The sequence below is a fragment of the Mytilus edulis genome, chromosome 7 (assembly GCF_963676685.1).
Source record: "Mytilus edulis chromosome 7, xbMytEdul2.2, whole genome shotgun sequence".
NCBI lineage: Eukaryota > Metazoa > Mollusca > Bivalvia > Mytilida > Mytilidae > Mytilus > Mytilus edulis.
This window is the reverse complement of record NC_092350.1, coordinates 90,295,194-90,319,457: the sequence shown is the minus strand read 5'-3', so window position 1 is coordinate 90,319,457 and position 24,264 is coordinate 90,295,194. Positions and strand designations below refer to the sequence as shown.

Genomic DNA, 24,264 nt, shown 5'->3' with positions numbered 1-24,264 from the left:
CCTACGATCATACCCTTTTTTTATGTTATCTTGTTGCTTTTTACCTGAGCACCTACGATCATACCCGTTTTTTAGTGTTATCTTGTTGCTCTTTAACTGAGCACCTACGATCATACCCGTTTTTAGTGTTATCTTGTTGCTCTTTTCCTGATCACCTACGACCATACCCGTTTTTTAGTGTTATCTTGTTGCTCTATTCCTGAGTTCCTACGATCATACCCGTTTTTTAGTGTTATCTTGTTGCTCTTTACCTGAGCACCTACGATCATACCTTTTTTAGTGTTATCTTGTTTCTCTCTACCTAAACACCTGCGATCATACCCGTTTTTTAGTATTATCTTGTTGCTCTTTACCTGAGCACCTACGATCATACCCGTTTTTAGTGTTATCTTGTTGCTCTTTTCCTGAGCACCTACGATCATACCTGTTTTTAGTGTTATCCTGTTGCTCTTTACCTGAGCACCTACGATCATACCCGTTTTTAGTGTTATCTTGTTGCTCTTTACCTGAGCACCTACGATCATACCCGTTTAGTGTTATCTTGTTGCTCTTTACCTGAGCACCTACGATCATACCCTTTTTTAGTGTTGTCTTGTTGCTCTTTTCCTGAGCACCTACGATCATACCCGTTTTTAGTGTTATCTTGTTGCTCTTTACCTGAGCACCTACGATCATACCCGTTTTTAGTGTTATATTGTTGCTCTTTACCTCGTCACCTACGATCATACCCGTTTTTAGTGTTATCTTGTTGCTCTTTTCCTGAGCACCTACGATCATACCCTTTTTATAATTTTATCTTGTTGCTTTTTACCTGAGCACCTATGATCATACCCGTTTTTTAGTGTTATCTTGTTGCTCTTTACCTGAGCACCTACGATCATAACCTTTTTTTTAATGTTATCTTGTTGCTTTTTACCTGAGCACCTACGATCATAACCGTTTTTTAGTGTTATCTTGTTGCTCTTTTTCTGAGCACCTACGATCATACCCGTTTTTAGTGTTATCTTGTTGCTCTTTACCTTAGCACCTACGATCATAACCGTTTTTAGTGTTATCGTGTTGCTCTTTTCCTGAGCACCTACGATCATACCCGTTTTTTAGTGTTATCTTGTTGCTCTTTACCTGAGCACCTACGAGCATACCCGTTTTTTAGTGTTATCTTGTTGCTCTTTACCTGAGCACCTACGATCATACCCGTTTTTTAGTGTTATCTTGTTGCTCTATTCCTGAGCACATACGATCATACCCGTTTTTTTAGTGTTATCTTGTTGCTCTTTACCTGAGCACCCACGATCATACCCTTTTTTTCAGTGTTATCTTGTTGCTGTTTTCCTGAGCACCTACGATCATACCTGTTTTTAGTGTTATCCTGTTGCTCTTTACCTGAGCACCTACGATCATACCCGTTTTTAGTGTTATCTTGTTGCTCTTTACCTGAGCACCTACGATCATACCCGTTTAGTGTTATCTTGTTGCTCTTTACCTAAGCACCTACGATCATACCCTTTTTTAGTGTTGTCTTGTTGCTCTTTTCCTGAGCACCTACGATCATACCCGTTTTTAGTGTTATCTTGTTGCTCTTTACCTGAGCACCTACGATCATACCCGTTTTTAGTGTTATATTGTTGCTCTTTACCTCGTCACCTACGATCATACCCGTTTTTAGTGTTATCTTGTTGCTCTTTTCCTGAGCACCTCCGATCATACCCTTTTTATAATTTTATCTTGTTGCTTTTTACCTGAGCACCTATGATCATACCCGTTTTTTAGTGTTATCTTGTTGCTCTTTACCTGAGCACCTACGATCATAACCTTTTTTTTAATGTTATCTTGTTGCTTTTTACCTGAGCACCTACGATCATAACCGTTTTTTAGTGTTATCTTGTTGCTCTTTTTCTGAGCACCTACGATCATACCCGTTTTTAGTGTTATCTTGTTGCTCTTTACCTTAGCACCTACGATCATACCCGTTTTTAGTGTTATCTTGTTTCTCTTTTCCTGAGCACCTACGATCATACCCGTTTTTAATGTTATCGTGTTGCTCTTTTCCTGAGCACCTACGATCATACCCGTTTTTTAGTGTTATCTTGTTGCTCTTTACCTGAGCACCTACGAGCATACCCGTTTTTTAGTGTTATCTTGTTGCTCTTTACCTGAGCACCTACGATCATACCCGTTTTTTAGTGTTATCTTGTTGCTCTATTCCTGAGCACATACGATCATACCCGTTTTTTTAGTGTTATCTTGTTGCTCTTTACCTGAGCACCCACGATCATACCCTTTTTTTCAGTGTTATCTTGTTGCTCTTAACCTGAGCACCTACGATCAAACCCGTTTTTAGTGTTATCTTGTTGCTCTTTATCTGAGCACCTACGAGCATACCCGTTTTTTAGTGTTATCTTGTTGCTCTTTACCTTAGCACCTACGATCATACCAGTTTTTAGTGTTATCCTGTTGCTCTTTACCTGAGCACATACGATCATTCCCGTTTTAGTGTTATCCTGTTGCTCTTTACCTGAGCACCTACGATCATACCCGTTTTTAGTGTTATCTTGTTGCTCTTTACTTGAGCACCTGCGATCATACCCGTTTTTTAGTGTTATTGTGTTGATCTTTACCTGAGCACCTGCGATCATATCTGTTTTTTTAGTGTTATCTTGTTGCTCTTTACCTGAGCACCTACGATCATACCCGTTTTTCATTTATGTGTTGCCCTTTTCCTGATCATTCCGTTTTTCTGTGTCTTTGTGTTTCTCTTTTCTTTACTCATTTTGCTTCGTATTGTAAAGATTGTTGTGATTGCGTTTTGTTTTTCTCTTGTTTTTCCTTTTCGACTTGGATGGTCTGTTTTTCTTCAAGTTACAGATTTTGATTACAAATTATTCATCTTGGCCCTCATTTTATTTAGCCATGTCATTTACCAAAAACATACAACATATTACTAAAACATCAGTTATGTACCAATTCATTTATTAACAAAATGCTTTTATTTACAAGATACAAAACGTCAAACATATGTAACAATGACAAACTCTACATCAATAGTACAATATATATATACAAACAAGTTATAGACAATTCAATGTATCAATTTATTTTTTAATTTATTAAAAGTGGAACAAAATGCTTTTCATAGACGTCTTCGGAAAGAAGACACTACTGCTGGCGCTCGTGTTGGATGGAAGATGAATACAATATGATGTCGGGACCATCTCACACTAAATATGTGTGTTACCTGTATGGATAGGTATGTTTGATCTGAGATTAATCGTAAACAATTATAGTTATTAAAGTACAAAGGAGAAGATCAAAATAAACAAGTGAAACTGCGAGCTACTGCTTACTGATGATACCCCCACTGCAAGTGGATAATATTACTTGTGTAAAAATATGCAAGTGTTCGGTAAACAGGAAGTTGTATGCAACTGAATACTTATGTTGAAGACACGTGACCACAATATCCCATATTTGCATTTTAGAATAAATCATCGAGTATTCATCTTGTGTAAAAGGGGAATACCCAAGTCAAAGTGAACTGCAGTTATTTGGCAGTTTATTAGCATTCACAGTTCCCACTTGACAGCAGTTATTTGGCAGTTTATTAGCATTCACAGTTACCAAATATAAGGCAATGATTAATTTGCATAAAGGCATTCCAATAGCATTCCATAGCTGTTTCTTAGCAGTTTATTTAGCCTTCACAGTTCTTTGGCAGTTATTTTTAACGAAAAATTTAAATGAGAACTGCTATAATAACAGCTATCAAATAATGAATATTCATGATAACTGCTATAATAACAGCTGTCAATAATGAATATTCATGCAAACTGCTAAGTTTTACATCCTTATATGGTTTTATAAACTGCTAATAACCACTGCGGAATGCTATCAGATCTGCCAAAAGTTGCAATACAAAGGTGACACATGAATACTCAATATCTGTAGTCGTACAAGATCTAGATATGAAAGCAAAAATTATTAAAATTCTAATAATTAACTGTATTATAAGATATATAAGTCTTTATGAAATTTTAAAAAGTTGTACTAACTCATATTTGTAATTAGAGCAGTATAACTATACAATCTAATAACTTATTGAATTATTAAGGGAATGTAAACAAAATTGTGAGTAGCACCTACTTTAGCTGGTCTTAGACCCTTTATTAATTATGTCAGTGGCCCTAATGATATAGGAACAATTAAAAATGCACTTTAAATATAAGGGATTTTAAAAAAGCAACTTATTTAAGAGCTATTACTACTAAGAGGCTAATTACTACGGTAACCATGGTAACCTTGACTAAGTGAAGTTATTATTTTTATCATTATTGTATTACTGAACATGCCAAATGTACTGTTTTTATTATATTTAATGCCGACAAAAAGACAACAGTTATATTATCTTTCTCTATTGGACTTAAACAAATAAATTATTGATACTTGTAATATATTATGTTTCTATTTTCTGAAACAAACTTAAGTAAAATTATATATTAAATTGATTGCATTAAATGGATTGTTTGGACAATGTTAACCAATCAGCTATGTGTGGCCTAGGTTTACCTAATATTCCCTCCCCCTTTTTTCAACTCTTGAATATGATTAGATTTGTTATTTATCAAAATATTAATAAATTAATATAATCATATATATTTTTTCAAATAACATCTTGAACTGTAAGTATATATATATGCTAGTATTCTATTACAATCCTGACAACATATCATATATTCTATTTAAATAAACTATCCCCCTTTTTTGTGCTTTCTGTTATGATTTCTGTTTCCCCCTACAAAGTTATGTCAGAATATACACATTAACTGTAACTTCAACTTACTGTACTACTGGTGTGTAAAAGTATTCAATTCATCTAAAATTAAGCTTACAATTGACAAAAAAATACAATTTTTCACTAGCAAGTATTTCCACACAACATGGAGCCAAAATGCACATTTGAAAATGAACAAATTATCTTCAAATAAATGTTTACTATCAAGCTGAAAACATAGCCAGATCCAAGCATTTTTATCACAAAGATTAAAAAGTCAACTGCTATCGAACTGCTGTCATAACTGTTGTCCCGACTGCTAAGAGGAAAGCTAAGATGAATGCTAAGACGAATGCTAAAACGAATGCTAAGATGAATGCTAAGGCGAATGCTAAGAAATGGTGAATTGTGGCAGTTTTTCAAACTGCTATTGGATTGAATGCTTAGAACAGCTAAAGGACTGCCAAAAATATGAAGAACTGGTAAATAACAGCTAATAAACAGCTAATAATAGCAGTAAAGTTTGACTTGGGTATGTGTCTAGTTTCCAAAATAAATTGTGTTATCCTTTTTTTTTTTAAATCGTTCCATAATGACAGTAAAACGATGGTTTGTTTCCATCGGGAGATAAGGCGGGACAAAACTCTTTATTATTTGCAAGATTGTGTTGATTCTGAAACTAAAATAAAAACCTGCCCCTCCACCTCCCCCAAAATAAAATCCCATCCCTCTTTCTCCACAAAAGGCAAAAATTTGGCTAATTGTTATATTATATTTTGTAATGCATTGTTTAATCAAATAATTACAGTAACATGAATGGTTTAAATTATCTTCAATACTTGTATTTCACGTCATTTATTTTTAAATTCACATTTAGTCAGTAATGTGGGGTCTTTAAAAATGATAGATTTGCATACTATAAATAAAGTATTTCAGTGGTCATAAAGGTAATAAAATCAATATAGTTTTTATTCTTTTAGAGATGACCCCCTTATCATATTGTATTCATCTTCCATTCAACACGAGCGCTAGCAGTAGTGTCGAAATTCCTAACACGTCTATTTACAAGATACAAAATGTCAAACATATGCTACAATGACACACTATACATCAATAGAACAACATATATATACAAACAAGTTATGAACAATTCAATATGCTTTTATTTACATGATGGAATTTGTCAAACGTATGTAACAATGACACGATCTACAACAATAGTGGAAAATAAGTGTACAAACAGCTACATTGGAACACAATGTTATCCTTGATATGAGTCAATTTGTTAGATAAATGTAAAGACACAATCTAATACATTACTGTAGTAAACAAATACAATATATACATCATTCCTATATTTACTTTTTTTGTGTGACACTGCAAGAAATGATTTTATTCTCATACAATGGAGGTTTCTCTTTAAAACTATATGAGGGTTTAAAGATTCTGTGTCGTTCACCTTGGTCTATGAGCATATTCAAGAAAGGACACTCTCAAACCTGGAAGACGATAATGGAATTGATTGCAATACTCTCTTTGTCATTAATTTTGCATTGCTGACCATTTATAAATCTGTTTCGGTGATCTCTGTGTCTTCTTTTGTTTTTGCTCAAAACACAAAAGAGGATTTAAAAAAATCATTTTAGAAATGAAAATACACTAACTACAATGGCATACCTTGGCCTGTAAGCAGATCCTGTCTTGCTGCTCATGTTTTTTTAGTAGATATAGAAATATGTGGTATGAGTATCATAGTGTCTATATATCTATTATGATTTTTATCAAATAAGGCAAAACACAAAAAATGGTAAAAATCGTCATTACAGTACAATGATGATGGTGGTCAAATGTGGCTAAAATTGGTTCAGTAGTTTCAGAGCTGTATATTTTTGTACAGTAAAAAGTCGACCACGGACGTACAACGACGACGATGGACGATTGATGACAAACACCAAGTGATGACAATAGCTGGCTGACTTAGACCTATTGGCCAGGAGAGCTAAAAAGGGGAAATACGGATATATCGCTGTTACTGACAGCTAGTTCAAAGCAGTTTTGAAACAAAATGTATCCTAGAAAGGAAAGTTATATGCACAACTTATTTTACAATGGTAAAAAAATAGGGCTGTTCGAAATATTGTCAACGTATATATATGCCCCGAACTGCTGAGAGTTTATACTTACACTCAAATTCTGTATACTACCCCTTCTAGTACTTTATGTTTTTCATATATTTCAATTTGACCGATATGTATATTTACTGGTAACATTCCCATGTCTCTACAAGATGAAACATAGACATCATATCTGGGAACCAGTATGTCAAACACATTAATTATCATTGGATACTGTACATCTCCCCAAAATTGGTGTTGGTTGAAAAACAGCTGTATTTACAAAGTGCAATCTATAGATATCGTAGTATATCAAGCACTGGACACAATGTGAAGTTTGTTAGCACCTTGCTGCCCTAACTCATCAAAAAGGTTCACATTGTTGCTTTCTACTATGTTTTATAATATCAGTGTGTAGAAACCCGATTATCGGATATCAGAATACAAGTTCTTATCATTACAGTTCCCAACCAATTTTGCGACACCAAAAAAATAATTGTAATAAACTATGAATTTACAGTACCCTATTTTCTGGTGATGCGAGAAGTGAAATCCATGAACATGAAATTGGAAAGTTCACAAATGTAAAATAGTTTCCTTTGTCGAAGAAAAGTTAAAAATTTGATTATGTAGTCTATCTTACTATGTTAACTGTTTATAATTAGGTTGAATATAAACTCATCATCTATGCCAGTATTGAAATTTAGTTTGCCAGAATTTGAATATTATTTACACAAAGATAAGACTACACCAGGTACTATTACAATCGTCTCCTAATGGCAAAGCAAAAGGATGGTGTAAGTCTTGATTATAAAATTCCAATTAAAAAATGTCTGTACTATTTCTTCTTCTGAAAAGGATTCAGTTTTTTAAGAAATGTTTTTAATTTTCCTTCTGTTTGTGGCACATATTTCTTCACTCCAACAGTTTTAATGATCTCTTCTAAACATTTGGTACCTCTTCCAACATTAAGCAGAGCTTGAACCAGAACGCCTATGGTAGGCCTGACCCCCTGAACTCTCCATTGAAATAATATTTGTTTACACTGTGCAACTAAATTCCGTCCATTATCATGCTGTATAATATCTATTGATGTTATCGGTAACTCTAATTCTATACCCAGTTGGAAGGATAACACACCTATGACTTGTGCAAGAGCATCTAGAATTTCATCTGTTGGAATCCAATCCATGTATATTTCATCGATATCTGTTTAGATAAATATAAATCATAAGACAAATCTACTGTGTAGTCAAAGTTCTGTAAGTTGCTATAAAACTCATCACAAATAACAAAGTGGACTGTAAAACAGGAAAAGTGTTAATATTCTCTCCAAAAAGGCATAGCATTGTTAAATGCTTCACCAATCCCACAAGCGCAGGCTGATAAGAGCACAGACTTCGAACCTTTAACAGTGTTGAAGGCCGTACATTGACCTATAATGGTTAACTTTTATAAATTGTAATTTGGATGGAGAGTTGTCTCATTGGCACTCACACAACATCTTCATATATCTAGGCAAATTTGGACGCAAATATTCAAGCTTGGTGCTGTCTGAATTTTGATTGAGATTAATTTGAAGACATGTTATAGGTTTCTAACACAAAATAAATGTAGTCAAAGATAATAAAATTTTAAATGGGGCATTAAATTAACTATGTATGACATAATCGAAGTAGTAAAGTCCAAAATTAAATAAAAGACATTGAAACTTCAATCCAAGTACAACAAGAAGACATTTTATTAGACAGGTACAATTATCGGAAATTTAGAAAGTATAAAGTGTTAAAAGGTGATAAGAAGAATTCGAATTGGGATCTTTTAACATCATTTTAAATTGTAGAGCTGGCCAGGTGTCTAAGCTGTGAAATAAAGTATCTTAAATGTGAACTTTATTTTGACCATCAAAATAACTTAAATGATTTGTCATACAGCAAACAGGAAACAATCGTTTTAACCAACAAAAAAAAGATGAAGGGACAAATATAATGCATGTCAATGAGAGAGCAATAATCAAAGATATTTTTTAATTACTAAACTTTGAGATTGGTTCTTTTTAATGTTTGTTAATAATTAAGCAAACAAACACATAAAAAATAAATAATCAGACTTTGTGTTCGATGAGAAAAACATTAAATTCATAACAAACAATCCCGACACAGTTTTCTGTATATGCAATTTCAAATTGGACTCTTTATAAAATAGTTATCAAAAGTACCAGTATTATAATTCAGTACAACAGACGCGCGTTTCGTCTACATAAGACTCATCAGTGACGCTCATATAAAAAAAATATATAGCAAAACAAGTACAAAGTTGTAAAGCATGAGAATCCAAAATTCCAAAATGTTGTGCCAAATACGGTAATCTATGCATGGGATATTTAAAATAGTGTTAAAAGTAATTGTTTAAATTCTTTTTTGGAACAAAAAAACACTTTTGTCGAGGAAGAATATAGTCTATGTATTTCGGCTTTAATGTGACATAAATGACAATTGATATAATTGTCAATGACTGACTGCGTATAGACAAAAGGATTAGATGTGAAGGCGCATAATTTTTCGTTGTGCAACGTTATCATAAGTAAGGTATCAAAATCTATATTATATCAAAATGTGATATAATTAGAGCGAGAAATAAAAATAAATAGTTTTGAAAATAAAGTCAGATGAACTCAGTCAAATATATGTTAAACCATATAACTATACTGAATAAAACTGAAATGACCCATTGTTTCTAGTCTTTCTGAAATGACAAATTAAACCCTCGTATCTTTCAACTGCCTTCTTCAAAAGCAACCCAAACGTAAAGTTAAAAAATGTACAGGGTAAAAAAGCATCAAGATATAATTGATATGTATTTCCTAAACTTCGAGTAAATTGCAGCAACAAGCCCTTCTAAGCTGTATTTACCTAAATATACATAGTATAACGAAAATCCTTAAGCGAGCTAAAACAGATAAATTGTTAATGCAGAAAGCATTTAAATGTTCAAGATTAACGAAAAAAGTGGGCTCGGGTAGAAATAAGAAACACGTCCAATCCGCCACCTGCTTTATGTTTATGGCCAAAATCAGGGTTCATTGGTTGATGTTGAGTGCTGTCTGAAAACCTGTTTAATTGTATGGATTACTGAAGCCTTATTCTTATTTCATATCAACTCATAAGGTAGATATATGAATAAAAACAACATACAAAAGACTTGAGTAGTAAACCAGATGCTCCGCATGTCGTAGCTTTATACGACCGCACAGGTTGAACCCTAAACGGTTGGGGCAAGTATGGACACAACATTCAAGCTGGATTCAGCTCTAAATTTGAATTGTGATTAAATAGTTGACACAGCATAGGTTTCTGACACAGAATGAATGTGTTCTAATGAACTTAAAATTTTTGTTTTCTCTTAGAGCAATTCACTATGCTGTTGAATATTAATCCTCTCAAAAAAATGTTTGAAGAAATTTTCTTTTTTATTTATGAAATTTCAAATGAGAAAAATTGAACCCAATTTTTTTAATCACATCCCCCTTTCCCTTATTCCAAAACTAATCTCAATTAAAATTTCTAATGGAGTTTGCAACAATAACTACGCATTTAAATACATCATAAAATATTAAGATGTAAAAAAACTGCTTGTTATCACTGAATGGTAAAGATTATTTTAATTTATCAGTTGGTAGTAAAAAGTGAATATACATTGTATATTGTATATAACAAAGATTTAAGTTGATTCTGGACAAAGAAAGATAACTCCAATTAAAAAAAATCTTGCTATTGCACAATATTTTGCAATTAGATATTTCTTGCTTACTATTCTGGACAAAGAAAGATAACTCTAATTAAAAAAAAAATTTGCTATTTCACAATATTGTGCAATTAGATATTTCTTGCCATTGCGCAATACTGTGCAATTGAAAAGACTTGCTATTGCACAATACTTAATATAATAATTTTAGATCCTGATTTGGACCAACTTGAAAACTGGGCCCATAATAAAAAATCTAAGTACATTTTTGGATTCAGCATATCAAAGAACCCCAAGATTTCAATTTTTGTTAAAATCAGACTAAGTTTAATTTTGGACCCTTTGGACTTTAGTGTAGACCAATTTGAAAACAGGACCAAAAATGAAGAATCTACATACACAGTTAGATTTGGTATATCAAAGAACCCCATTTATTCAATTTTTGATGAAATCAAACAAAGTTTAATTTTGGACCCTGATTTGGACCAACTTGAAAATTGGGCCAATAATCAAGAATCCAAGTACATTTTTAGATTCAGCATATCAAAGAACCTAACTGATTCATTTTTTGTCAAAATCAAACTAAGTTTAATTTTGGACCCTTTTGACCTTAATGTAGACCAATTTGAAAACGGGACCAAAAGTTAAGAATCTACATACACAGTCATGACAGTTAGATTCGTCATATCAAAGAACCCCAATTATTCAATTTTGATGAAATCAAACAAAGTTTAATTTTGGACCCTTTGAGCCCCTTATTATGTTGGGACCAAAACTCCCAAAATCAATACTAACCTTCCTTTTATGGTCATAAACCTTGTGTTTAAATTTCATAGATTTCTATTTACTTATACTAACGTTATGGTGCGAAAACCAAGAAAAATGCTTATTTGGGTCCCTTTTTGGCCCCTAATTCCTAAACTGTTGGGACCTAAACTCCCAAAATCAATACCAACCTTCCTTTTGTAGTCATTATCATTGTGTTTAAATTTCATTGATTTCTATTTACTTAAACTAAAGTTATTGTGCGAAAACCAAGAATAATGCTTATTTGGGCCCTTTTTGGCCCCTAATTCCTAAACTGTTGAAACCAAAACTCCCAAAATGAATCCCAACCGTTCTTTTGTGGACATAAACCTTGTGTCAAAATTTCATAGATTTCTATTAACTTAAACTAAAGTTATATTTCGAAAACCAAGAAAATGCTTATTTGGGCCCTTTTTGGCCCCTAATTCCTAAAATGTTGGGACCAAAACTCCCAAAATCAATACCAGCCTTCCTTTTGTGGTCATAAACCTTGTGTTAAAATTTCAAAGATTTCCATTGACTTTTACTAAAGTTAGAGTGCGAAAACTAAAAGTATTCGGACGACGACGACGACGACGACGACGACGACGACGACGCCAACATGATAGCAATATACGACGAAAATTTTTTCAAATTTTGCGGTCGTATAAAAACTAGTTAAAAACTCAATGCACTTAATCAATAAACCATGTTTCCCAGACAAAAACCTTATCAGTACACAGACCCATTCAATAGAATTAGTGTTAAGATGGCTGATATATTCTCAGACAAACTTAACTTTTGGAAATTTTACGTTTCCAAGATAACCTTTTTGAACAATATTCCATCTTCATTCCTGACAAACAAATAAGTACTCTCCAGACAACACAAAATATAACAAAATATATCCTGCAAGAAATTTAAAATGAATATGGAAAAAAATTGACTAACAGAGAGACATACATATTACAAACTGACGAACAGATATATAGATTATTGACCCTGAACAATTTTTAGAACTTTGATTTCGACTTGAAATAGTTGTGTGTACCTTTGTCTGAGGATTGTGAGACCGTACTGGTTGTATAGATATACAACTACCTGTCATAACACTTGACAAGTCTTCCTGTCTCAACAATAAAACCCTTATCGTGTCTGTGTTAACAATTACACACACACAGATATTAGCAATACATACCACATTCTCTTTTTATAACTCTTCTTATCTGTAATATAATTTAAATTCTATTAAAAAAGAAATCTAATCAAACCTTTTTTTTGTAAACATATTGCTGTCTATGTTATGTGATCTCCAAGTAATATATAAAAATATATATGTAATTGTATAAAGTTGTGCAGTGAAATTAACGTTTTATTGTCAATAACATGAACACCTATCTAAATGGACATACTAGTTGTAAATATATAATTATAAGACCCACATTTGGTACAAAATATGTTTCTGTAACTTTATAGTGGGGTCTTTATAACAAATTTAAAACCGAGTAAACATACCTGTACTGAGAAAGCGATTTCAACACATATTTGCTAGTGAATTATGAAATAATTTGTTTAAAAGTCTATAATCAACAGTTTTTCACTACCTTCAAACATTCAAGATCAAAAAGTGCAAGCAGGGAATTAAAAAATACCGCTTTGGTTAAAACCCTTATAGATTCAGTGAATGTTCTCCTTTACAGCATTTATGTACGTTTTTGCAATATAGGTTAATCGATATGTTGTTGATATTCCTATTGGAACAAATTGTTCCTATACTGTTATTTACCACACTTAACAACCAAACTCAGTAAAGACCTGTTAAAATTCAATTTATTTGATCATTTCAACTATACTTTCCATTATCTTGATGATACTTTTCGTTAAAAAATAAAGTTTGTCTAAATACACTGCTGATATTTACCCGAAAAGGAAAGCAACAAATATTGGTTTTTAGATTGAGATATTTCAGTGCTTCACCGAAACTCTATACAAACATCTACGACAAAAAAAGGGCAATGGTTGAGAGCTCATTAACATGTTTAACCCCACCACATTGTTTACGTGGCGTATTCAAGAGCCTGTAGTTCAGTAGTCTGTTTTTCGTAAACTGTTCTGTTATAAATTAGGCGGTTTTGAAATATATTGTTTCACATTTCTCATGTCAAGGCCTTTTATAAACGATTGTACGGTATGAGAATAGTTTCGTTGTTGAAGGCTACATGGTTGTCTATAATTGAACTTTGTTGGATAGTTGTCTCATTGGGAATGATACCATAGCTCCTAATTTTCATATAACACCCTATCTACAAACCATATATCACATGTATTAAATTATGAGTTGAACACAACCTGAAAATAAATCAGAACAAGAATGTTCAGTGGACAGTGAAAACGGGTTAAAAACTCTAAATTGGCATTAAAATTAGAAAGACTATATCATAGGGAACATGTGTAATTAGTTTCAAGTTGATTGGATTAAAACTTCATTAAAACACTACCTCGACCAAAAACTGTAACTTGAAGCGAGACAGATGAACGAACGAACGGGTGAACAAACGAACGAACGTACACATAGTCCAGAAAACATGTTGCCTAAAATGGGGCATACACACGTTTAATTGAGTTCAATTTACATTACCTGTATCATGGACTTATGTAGCAAGAGGCTGAACCACTTTTATTTTGATATTTGTTGTTTAGGAAATGAATAACTGAACTTCAACTACATAGCTTTTCAAGGACAATTAAGTTAAAGCAAGGGTTTTTTTGATGATCACTCATTATACATAAATGGTCTGACTCCTTGGTGTTTTTCCATACGATACAAGGTAAAAACAGTTTGCCCATAACAACTATTTATCTTTTAACAGAAGACTAAAAAGCTTATAAAAGGTCATTTGACTAAATTTAAGCAAATTCTTGATTTTATTTCTTCTGATTGGAGACCAAAATAATATCAATGCAAATATAGAGTCCGAGTCAGCCTTTTCCCAACTTATTTTATAAATCAAATATCTAGCAACGGAGCTCCATGACCTTTCAATATTTTTAGCTTATTCTGATCCTTAACTAAAACTCATCCAGCTTGAAGTATCAATTTTTAATTTTCTTAATTTATTCAATTTTACCTTAGACCAAGTACACCCTTAGGCAGAAAAACTTATCATTGGCAATTGCGAAATAATCCCAAATCTCTGGACCGTGACCTAGTGTGCAGAGCCTTAATATAGACATGAACTGATAGTATTAATATTGCAACTTCATTCAAAATATCATTGATCTGACACATGTAGATCATATCAAACTAAGAATAAGAAAATTGCTAATCAATTAGGTCACTGTTCAATGATGAACCAATAATAAGCATCTCCATACAAAACATAATAGATCTATCACACGTAGTTCCTATTAAACTAACTTCAGCAGAGAACGTAACAGTTCTTAACGCCGGAGCCTGAACTGCCATCGTTGGAAAAGCTATCACTTTGTCTCGCTTTCAAGGACTTTCGTCGCAGGTAAAACAAAAAAGAATTGCCTGATTACTGTGAAATTGAAAAACAAATATGACATACAGCATTCAATGACAATGACCGGAATTCTAACTCCTGAGTTTGGCAGGCACCTGCACAAATTTGTTGTTTTTAACATGTGAGTGAGAGCACAACCACTAAACAACCTTGGTTGGGGTTATACATCACAGGATAAAAGGAACAAGCTTGAAAACAAAGTAGATGGCAAGGGGTCAACTTCTCAGATCAGCACAAACCAAACAAACACACAAAGAAAGAAAGGAAACAAAGTCCAATGTAATTGAAAATTTACCTGAATATCAATGCTTGAAAAAAAGGGTCAAGGTAATGTGGCAGTGGTCTATTAATCATAATTTTAGTCTTTAAAAATTTGGAGGGTAATCTTTTATTCATTATTTCTTTATGACAGTATGTCTATTCCTTATCCTTTTGATTTCAATGCTTTATTCTTTTTAGCACCAATTTTCTGTTCCTAATTGTTACCAAGTTTAAAGTGTGGTTCGTGTTTCTTAGTCTTTTAGTTTTCTATGTTGTGTCTTGTGCACTAATAGTTGTCTGTTTTATTTTTATGTTTTAGCCATTGCCTTGTCAGTTTATTTTCGATCTATGAGTTTGACTGTCCCACTGGTATCTTTCGTCCCTCTTTTTTAAATTATTGTGTCCATTTTACTTCTTTTTTTCGCCATTATTCCAAACTCTGTAAACCCAATCAAAACCCTAATTCATAATAGTGTTTAATACACGTGATACTTTAGAACACCATTGATCAGTAGTTAATTATAATCATTGCATGTGGCCGTAAACTCTAAGGTCAAATCAACCAATGTTCAATTACCTGACACAGTTTATGGGTAGGTAAATCCATATCTGTTAAAGCTTTTGATATGTTGCGGAATTTTCCTGAACATTTTTCTCTCCAGTTGACCAGTATTCTATACTTCACAACCTCAATCCGATCAAAATTACATCTAAGGTCTTCCCATTCTTGGAAAGACATACCAAGATGTATGGCTAACTCTCGAATAGTAGTTGCATCACATCGTGATGCAAATCTCTGAAGTTCAATATCACTCGGCATCTGATTCAATGCACCTTCCTGTAAACCTAAAATAATACAAGAAGATAACTTTGCTGAAATATTTGATTACTTTTGAAATCAAATATTTAAAAAAAGTCATAACAAGATCATCCTAATTCTAAACAAGAATGTGTCCATAGTACATGGATGCCCCACTCCCACTATCATTTTCTATGTTCAGTGGACCATAAATTGGGATCAAAACTTTAATTTGGAATTAAAATTAGAAAGATCATATCATAGGGAACATGTGTTCTAAGTTTCAAGTTGATGTAACTTTAACTTCATCAAAAACTACCTTGACCAAAAACTTTAACCTGAACTTTGCACTATCATTTTCTTAGTCAGTGGACCATGAAATAGGGGTCAAACTTTAATTTGGCAATAAAATTAGAAAGATCATATCATAGGGAACATGTGTATTAAGTTTCAAGTTGATTGGACTTCAGCTTCATCAAACCTCGACTAAAAACTTTAACCTGAAGCGAACGGACGGACGCACAGACGGACGCACAGACGAACAGATGCACAGACCAGAAAACATAATGCCCCTCTATAATCGTAGGTGGGGCATAAAAACATTTTACCTAAATGGGACATGATTAATTTGTTAGATATCTGACTTATTTTTGTTAAATTTTGACTTATTTATTATAAGGCTTAAAACAAAGGGTCTCTTAAGAGAAAGGCGCCTACAAGCGAGAAATAGATAGCAAAAAAAACCAACATCAATTGCGGACACAGACTACTCTAAGGAATTGAAAAAAAAAATATCTTAACATTACATGTACAACATATAAAAACATCGAAATAACAACTGATACCTCCCATGATTTTTCGACGGCACACCAGGACATCACAAACGAAATATAAACTGCAAGGAATTCACACGAATGGATCAACGTCACAAAAAGTTAAAAATGGTAAATGTTAATTGCGATTGAGATTGTAATGTATTGTTATATGTATTACAGTTTAGATACTATTCTGTACGCTATCCGGAAGTCGCGATTTTCGAAGCGAGGATTTCAAACTGCCTAACAGAACGGTTTTGTTTTGGTGCTTTTTCTCATCATTTGTTTACTCCTATATCTATAAAGTGCTTTGCACATCTTAAATGTATGTATAGCATCATAGATATGAGTAACTGTAACAAAAACATGCAGTAGAATATAAAATATACGTGTGCAACACACCAACTTCATAGCAAAAAGTGAAATCGATTGACAATTTTGCTCTCGTAGTACAAAGCAAATAATCTTTTATTGTAAATATTTGCATCAGTTTACAGTTAAATATATACTGTTTCAATATTCCTACCGTATTTAAGAAAAATGTTCGTATTTCTAATAAAAAAATATGCTTTCCTTGAGGATCCCAAAATAAATTACTGTACGATCAGTCCAAAACTGACTGTATTCTAGAAGCGATTTCAGATTTTTTGTCTGTATGACTAGTCGTGATTTTGAAGAAAAAAAAAACAACAACAAATGGAAGTTTTTAACGACCTTGACTGAAAAACAACGGCAATTTGATGGTATATACGTATCTATGTGATATTATGATTGTGTCCATGGAACTATAAAGTGTAATTTCTTTCATCGGACAATATAAATATATTTCTGATGATTTTTGTAGACGGCAAAATAATTATATTTTTGTTCCGTCAGTGTTACTTAAAATCAAATGCCTAAAAGGCAATACATGATTCGCTTGTGGACTTTGTATTAGTGTGTCGTTGCAGTTATCTGTTTAACTATTACATTTGTAAAAACTATTTACACCGTCTGCCGTTGACAAATTGGTGATAACATACATCGAGCCTGTCTCTTTTAAAATGACAAAAAAATAGATAGAGAAAGCTTTGTTTAAAAACTTTAGGTATTGAGGAAAGAATTAACGAAATTATACCCCACCACTTCTATAGTCTATGTTTTGGAAAAAAATAAACCACCAGAAAACTAAATTATAGGTGCACAGGGGCATCATTTAATAACGAATATGAGGAGTTTTATTAATATATGGTAAGGTTTTGAAAGTTGCGTATAGTAAACGGGTACCACTCAATATTAAAGGTAGTGGAAAAGTCCTTATCATGGGAATAGAAAACCGATGAATTTTCGAAAATTCAAAATAAGAGGTGCCTAGTTGAATTAAATGATAAGGAATCTGAAAAAAAGATTCATTAAGTTATGACAAGTGTCTGAAGGAAGTTGTGGATATAAAATAGGTATGCCCAATATAAGGTTATGACAAAGTCCGTATTTTAAATATAGAAACATCAAAAATATTTTTACCAAAAATTCTAAATAGAAGGTCCATAATACATTAATTAATAAAAAATAGAGCAGTTTTAGAAAAGTGTCACGGTTGGAAATACCTGATGGGTGCCCCCATATAATGCAATGTTCAAGTCCGTATCTTATATAAAGAAACCCCATAAAAGATTTTTTAATAAAATTCGAAATACATTCCATTTTTAATATATAAATAAGGCCGTTAATTTTCTCGTTTAAATTGTTTTACATTGTCATTTCGGGGCCTTATATAGCTGACTTTGTGGTATTAGCTTTGCTCATTGTTGAAGGCCATACGGTGATCTATATTTGTTAATGTCTGTGTCATTTTGATCTCTTGTAGACGGTTGTCTCATTGGCAATCTTATACCGAATCTTCTTTTTTTTATATTATCATTTATGATACGGAATCCGAGAAAAAATAATGTTATAGTTATACCAGTGACGGATTCAAGAAAAATGGGATCCGGCTGTTTGAAACTTTTTTTTTTAAATTTTCAATGCATTTGTATGGGGACATATATTTGGAATCCTCTTTTCTCCTGGATTGGACCCCCTCTCCATTTAAAAATGTCTGGAAACCCCAATGTATATTAAGTGGTTAATGAGGAGATGCCCTTACAAAACCGGCGAAACATGTTGTACCGGTCCAACGGACGAACTGAAAGACGGACTTCATTATCACTATAAACCACCGCTTTACCAAGTGGTGTACAATTGAGTGTGAAAGAGACAGATCTACATCCAAAACAAAGTGAAGGAACTGTGATCAATTATAGGCTACAGTACGGCCTCGAATGTTTGTAAATACATGCACTTTTATAAAACAATTACATCTGTGTGTTTGTACAATTTTAAGTATAACGGAGGACATTTCTGAAACTTAAATAAACAAACAAACCTTCCTCTTATTTCAGCAACATTCAAACATCCTTATACTTAATGTAGTAAGTCGAGTACACCCTATCAAGCTAAAACATGTTTGATAAGTTTTCAGGATGTGAATTTATTAAAATATATCTGTGTTATTAAGAAAAATGCAATCTTCTAATGTATCGTAAATAACTTTGAAATCACTACTAGAATACAGTGAAATAAAGACTGAGCATACAGTTTCAAAATATACAAGCGAGACTGATCGTACAGTGAGAAATTCAAACAAGTGTAATTTTCTTATTTCTGGCTTCAAAGATCTGGCTGAAACTTTTACCACCACTTAAAATATACTTTATTTAGTAAATTAAGTCTGTTTTTTACGGTAATTTGTACAGTAAGGGTGCAAAAAGATTGTTTTCAGGTTCACCGACTGATTTACCGTAGTGATGCACTTGAAAATCTCTTGATTAAGGCAAAGATACGAATAATGAATGTGCTAAATTTAATTATAAACCATTTGTGAATATCGATGTCAGCTGAATTAATCATTAAGCAATGTACAGATGAACATCTTACCGTTTAATATAGTATATCCAACAAATTTAAATGTGATTCAAAAAGTTCTCGCTTCGAAAATCGCGACTTCCGGATAGCGTACAGAATAGTATTTACACTGTGTGTATGTTATAACCACGACAATTATATCAAAATGGAATTTCTTTTGTTTATATTATGTTATTGTTTGTATTTTCTAATCATATCTGGATTTCTTCTAAATCAAAACTGTGTATAAACTAAATAATCCTGTACATACAGTTGCTTTAAACTTATAATCATATAAATACAATAACTGATTTTGTATCTTCACTTTTACATACATATATACAGAAAATAAAAATAAAACAACTGAAATATAAGGCAAAATCATGCATAACCAAACAGTAAACACACACGAAAGCAAACCACTGACACAAAAACACTGTAGACGAACCACGAATAACTCGACTAAACTGACAAAGAATAATTTTTATTAGTCATATGTGAAATGAACCGAATATACAGAATTCATACCATAAATGAAATATTAATAAACAGACAAGAACTCATTACAAAATGAAAGACCAGGCCCACATGTATAAGAAAGTAACAACTCAATATCTAAAAGCTGGATATTTAAATACTGAACCACATCGTCTCCAACAGCAAACATAAGAAATAACAAAATATCCAACCGGACTTATAAAAATGTTTGATATATAAATATCGAGACACGTAATATAGCAATACGAATTCACATTCGGCAAAACAGTCATATTCAAGAATAGATCACGTGAAAGTCATTTAGAGGCTGTAACTCCTACAAAAAGTTGACTAATGATTTTGGCAATATAATACATTGATAGATCTTGTCTTGCTGATCATTTTCGCTATTTTTCTATACATATTATAGTTTTCAAGATAATAGGCAGACACGAGGAAAATGCTTAACGCTCATTAATTAAAGACTCTTTCATTGAGTCGTCTCATTTCTTTTAAAGTTATTGACCGGTAGATAAATCTCAATATTAAGCACATGTCTGCTTTGTTATATATTTTCCATCTTTAGCTTTTGAAGATGATAGACACAACATTAATATTGGTCCTATGTTATACGTTTAACCATGTTGGTTATAAGGTGAGATCATCTGACAATTGTTTTAAACTAGATAACCAATGATGAAGGCCAAGTTAGGTTACAATTGGCCCAGTGTTTGCGTTTAAGAGTAAATGGTAATAGTTAACGTATGACGGCTGACAGCAATGACGGACATCAAACGCCAAGTGATAAGAAAAGCTCACTTAACACTTTCGGTTACAAATTTCTTGTGTCCAAAGCACTTTTCTGGATTGGTGTAAATGAATTATGTTTTTTTTAAAACAAACTTTAAGTCAGGAATCGGATGTTCAGTAGGTGTCGTTTGTTAATGTAGTGTTTCTCGTCTTTTTATAAAGATTAAACCGTTGGTTTTCCTGTTTGAATGGTTTTACACTAGTAATATTTGGGGACCCTTTATAGCTTACTTTTCAGTGTGAGCCAAGGATCTGTGTTGAAGACCGAAACCTTGACCTACAATGGTTTACTTCTATAAATTGTGACTTGGATGGCGAAATGTCTCATTGGCACTCATGCCACATCTCTCTATATCTTTTTAATATTGGTATTGTTGTTTTAAATACAATAACTAAACACAATGTGTACAACGTACCCCAAAAGTCATATACAGCAACACATTTCAAAGTTACAAATATCTTTTTTATTCAAGTTTTTGGTTGGATCAATGTAATGAAGAGTAAATTAATAACATATTATTTATATTTACCTGGACAGTTCACTTCACATTGTTCTTTTGCCTAAAACGAAATAGTAATAAAGATATCTACATTCACAAATCTGCCCAATTGATAAAGTTAGATTGAAGAATTGAGTTTATCATACATGTTATATCTACAGCTAATGTTGAAAAAGTATGACCATGATCAAGGACCGTTTATTCTGTTTCAAATGTATAGACTGCCTCTCCTCTTCCTGTCAATAGAAATGTTATTAGAGTTTTTGGTTGGAGAAGTCAGAACACAGAGAGCTGGAATAGTCAGTTCCCGTTTACTTTACTTAGTTAGAAATACACCTGACATGATAGTATATTGTTTCAATTGAGAAGATTAACTTAAACATTTAAAATCTGGTTTTAAAAGGCTGTCGACAATCATGATAATTGATATTTGAACGCTTTAAATTCAATGATACAGAAAAAGGAATTTCAAGCTTTAACTGTTAATGCATTACGCATGTGTACAAGTGACTTTCATGTTTACACGAGTACACCATTATAAAAAAGAAGATGTGGTATGATTGCCAATGAGACAACTATCCACAAAAGACCAAAATGACACAGACATTAACATCTATAGGTCACCGTACAGCCTTCAATAATGAACAAAGCATATATCGCAAAGTCAGATACGAAAGGTCTTAAAATGACAAATGTTAAACAATTCAAACAAGAAGACTAAGAGCCTAAATTATGTACAAAAAAATAACTAAAAACAAATACATGAAATATGTAACACAGCAACAAACGTCAACCACTGAACTACAGGCTCCTGACTTGGGACAGGCACATACATACAGATACAGAATGTGGCGGTATTGAACATGTTAGCGGGATCCCAACCGTCCCGTTAACCAGCTGGGACAGTGGTGAAAACTGTACAACATAAGAACGAACATCTAAAAATAAATTATCAATCAGTACACTCAGTCTTTACCTTTGATCATCTATTTTTTCCGTAGTTCATGTGAGTATGTGTTTCTTCTATTCAATCTTTATGAAATCATAGAATTGTTCACTTATGGTAGCGTGAAAAATAATCTCTGTTACATTAACTTTAAATTATAATTTTCTAAATATTGTGATAAACATAATCTAAACTATGTTTTTGTAAAATAAAAAAATGAAATGTTAATTACTTTTTTTTCATACCCTCAAAAGATACACAAAATATTCATCATCATAATATCTGCAAAAGTGTCTAAAATATCTAACATAACGAAAGTGATCACGGTTGCAAAGTGGTTTTTTCCCATCTCTCTCCATCACTTTTTTAAGATATCTAGAAGTGTCTTACTTTGACCTCTAGTGCTAGCTTTGACCGTGACAACATTTATTTCACCTGTACACATGAACACCATTGTTAGGCCAAGCAAAATCATATGTCTGTTTAATGTTACATTATTAAAATTAATAAGTTAGGTAGGTCGGTATTTCCATTTAATTTTTTTTTCTTTCATTTAACTATTTTGCGACATGATTTTTTAAGTCGTGCGCTCGACTTGTTGTTGTCGACTTTGTTCTTGGGCCGAGATCATCTGTATTTTGAAGTACCAAACATTAGGTAAGTTCGATCTAAAACATGTCTGAAAGCTTTCTTTCAAATAACTTCATCTGTTTTTTAAAAGATTGACACAATTTATTTTCTGAAAGGGTGTCAAATCACTCGTATACTTCTGATAGCAGCCATTTTGAATGTCGTATTGGCATCAAAGTAAAGAAAAACTCTTTGTTACCTGCCTAAAACATATAAAACTAGAGGCTCTAAAGAGTCTCTGTTGCTCACCTTGGTCTATGTGAATATTAAACAAAGGAAGCAGATGGATTCATGACAAAATTGTGTTTTGGTGATGGTGATGTGTTTGTACATCTTACTTTACTGAACATTCTTGCTGCTTACAATTATCTCTATCTATAATGAATTTGGCCCAGTAGTTTCAGAGGAAAATAATAGTAAAAATTTACAAATTTTATGGAAATTGTTAAAAATTGACTATAAAGGACAATAACTCCTTAGGGGGTCAATTGACCATTTTGGTCATGTTGACTTAATTTTTGGTCTTACTTTGCTGTTCATTATTGTTGTTTACAGTTTATCTCTATCTATAAAAATATTCAAGATAATAACAAACTAGAGGCTCTCAAGAGCCTGTGTCGCTCACCTTGGTCTATGTGCATATTAACAATGGACACAGATAAATTCATGACAAAATGGTGTTTTGGTGATGGTGATGTGTTTGTAGATCTTTCTTTACATTCTTGTTGCTACAATTATCTCTATCTATAATAAACTTGGCTTAGTAATTACAGTGGAAAATATTTCCTAAAAATTTACAAAAATTAATGAAAATTGTTAACAATTGACTATAAAGGGCAATAACTACTTAAGGGGTCAATTGAGAATTTTGGTCATGTTGACTTATTTGTAGATCCACAGAGTAGATACTATTGGAGGTAAAAGTGACGGTCACTGATTTATTTCTATAATAATTCCTAGGACCTTCGAAATAATTGAAATCATGACCATGATTTCTGTAGTATTACATGTACTACATACACCTATATATTGATGGGATTTGTAAGAACATTTTTCTATATTGATATAATTAAGTTACACAGTGTAGATACTATTCTGTACGCTATCCGGAAGTCGCGATTTTCGAAGCGATGATTTCCAACTGGCGAACAGGACGGCTTTGCCT

At 32.6% G+C, this 24,264-nt stretch overlaps 1 protein-coding gene across 1 annotated transcript in view; it reads right to left on the bottom strand.

Annotated features, from left to right (window-relative positions):
* Nucleotides 1-7,509: 7,509 nt before the first annotated feature.
* LOC139483491 (uncharacterized) overlaps nucleotides 7,510-24,264 on the bottom strand; it is a 28,868-nt gene continuing 12,113 nt past the window's right edge. Inside the window, exons 2-5 of the mRNA XM_071267512.1 lie at nucleotides 21,554-21,584; nucleotides 15,778-16,046; nucleotides 12,611-12,638; nucleotides 7,510-8,091 (exon numbers count right to left, since the gene is read on the bottom strand). Of these exons, the coding sequence (XP_071123613.1) occupies nucleotides 7,721-8,091; nucleotides 12,611-12,638; nucleotides 15,778-16,046; nucleotides 21,554-21,584 (699 nt within the window). The 3' untranslated portion in view covers nucleotides 7,510-7,720. The remainder of the gene's footprint in view (nucleotides 8,092-12,610; nucleotides 12,639-15,777; nucleotides 16,047-21,553; nucleotides 21,585-24,264) is intronic.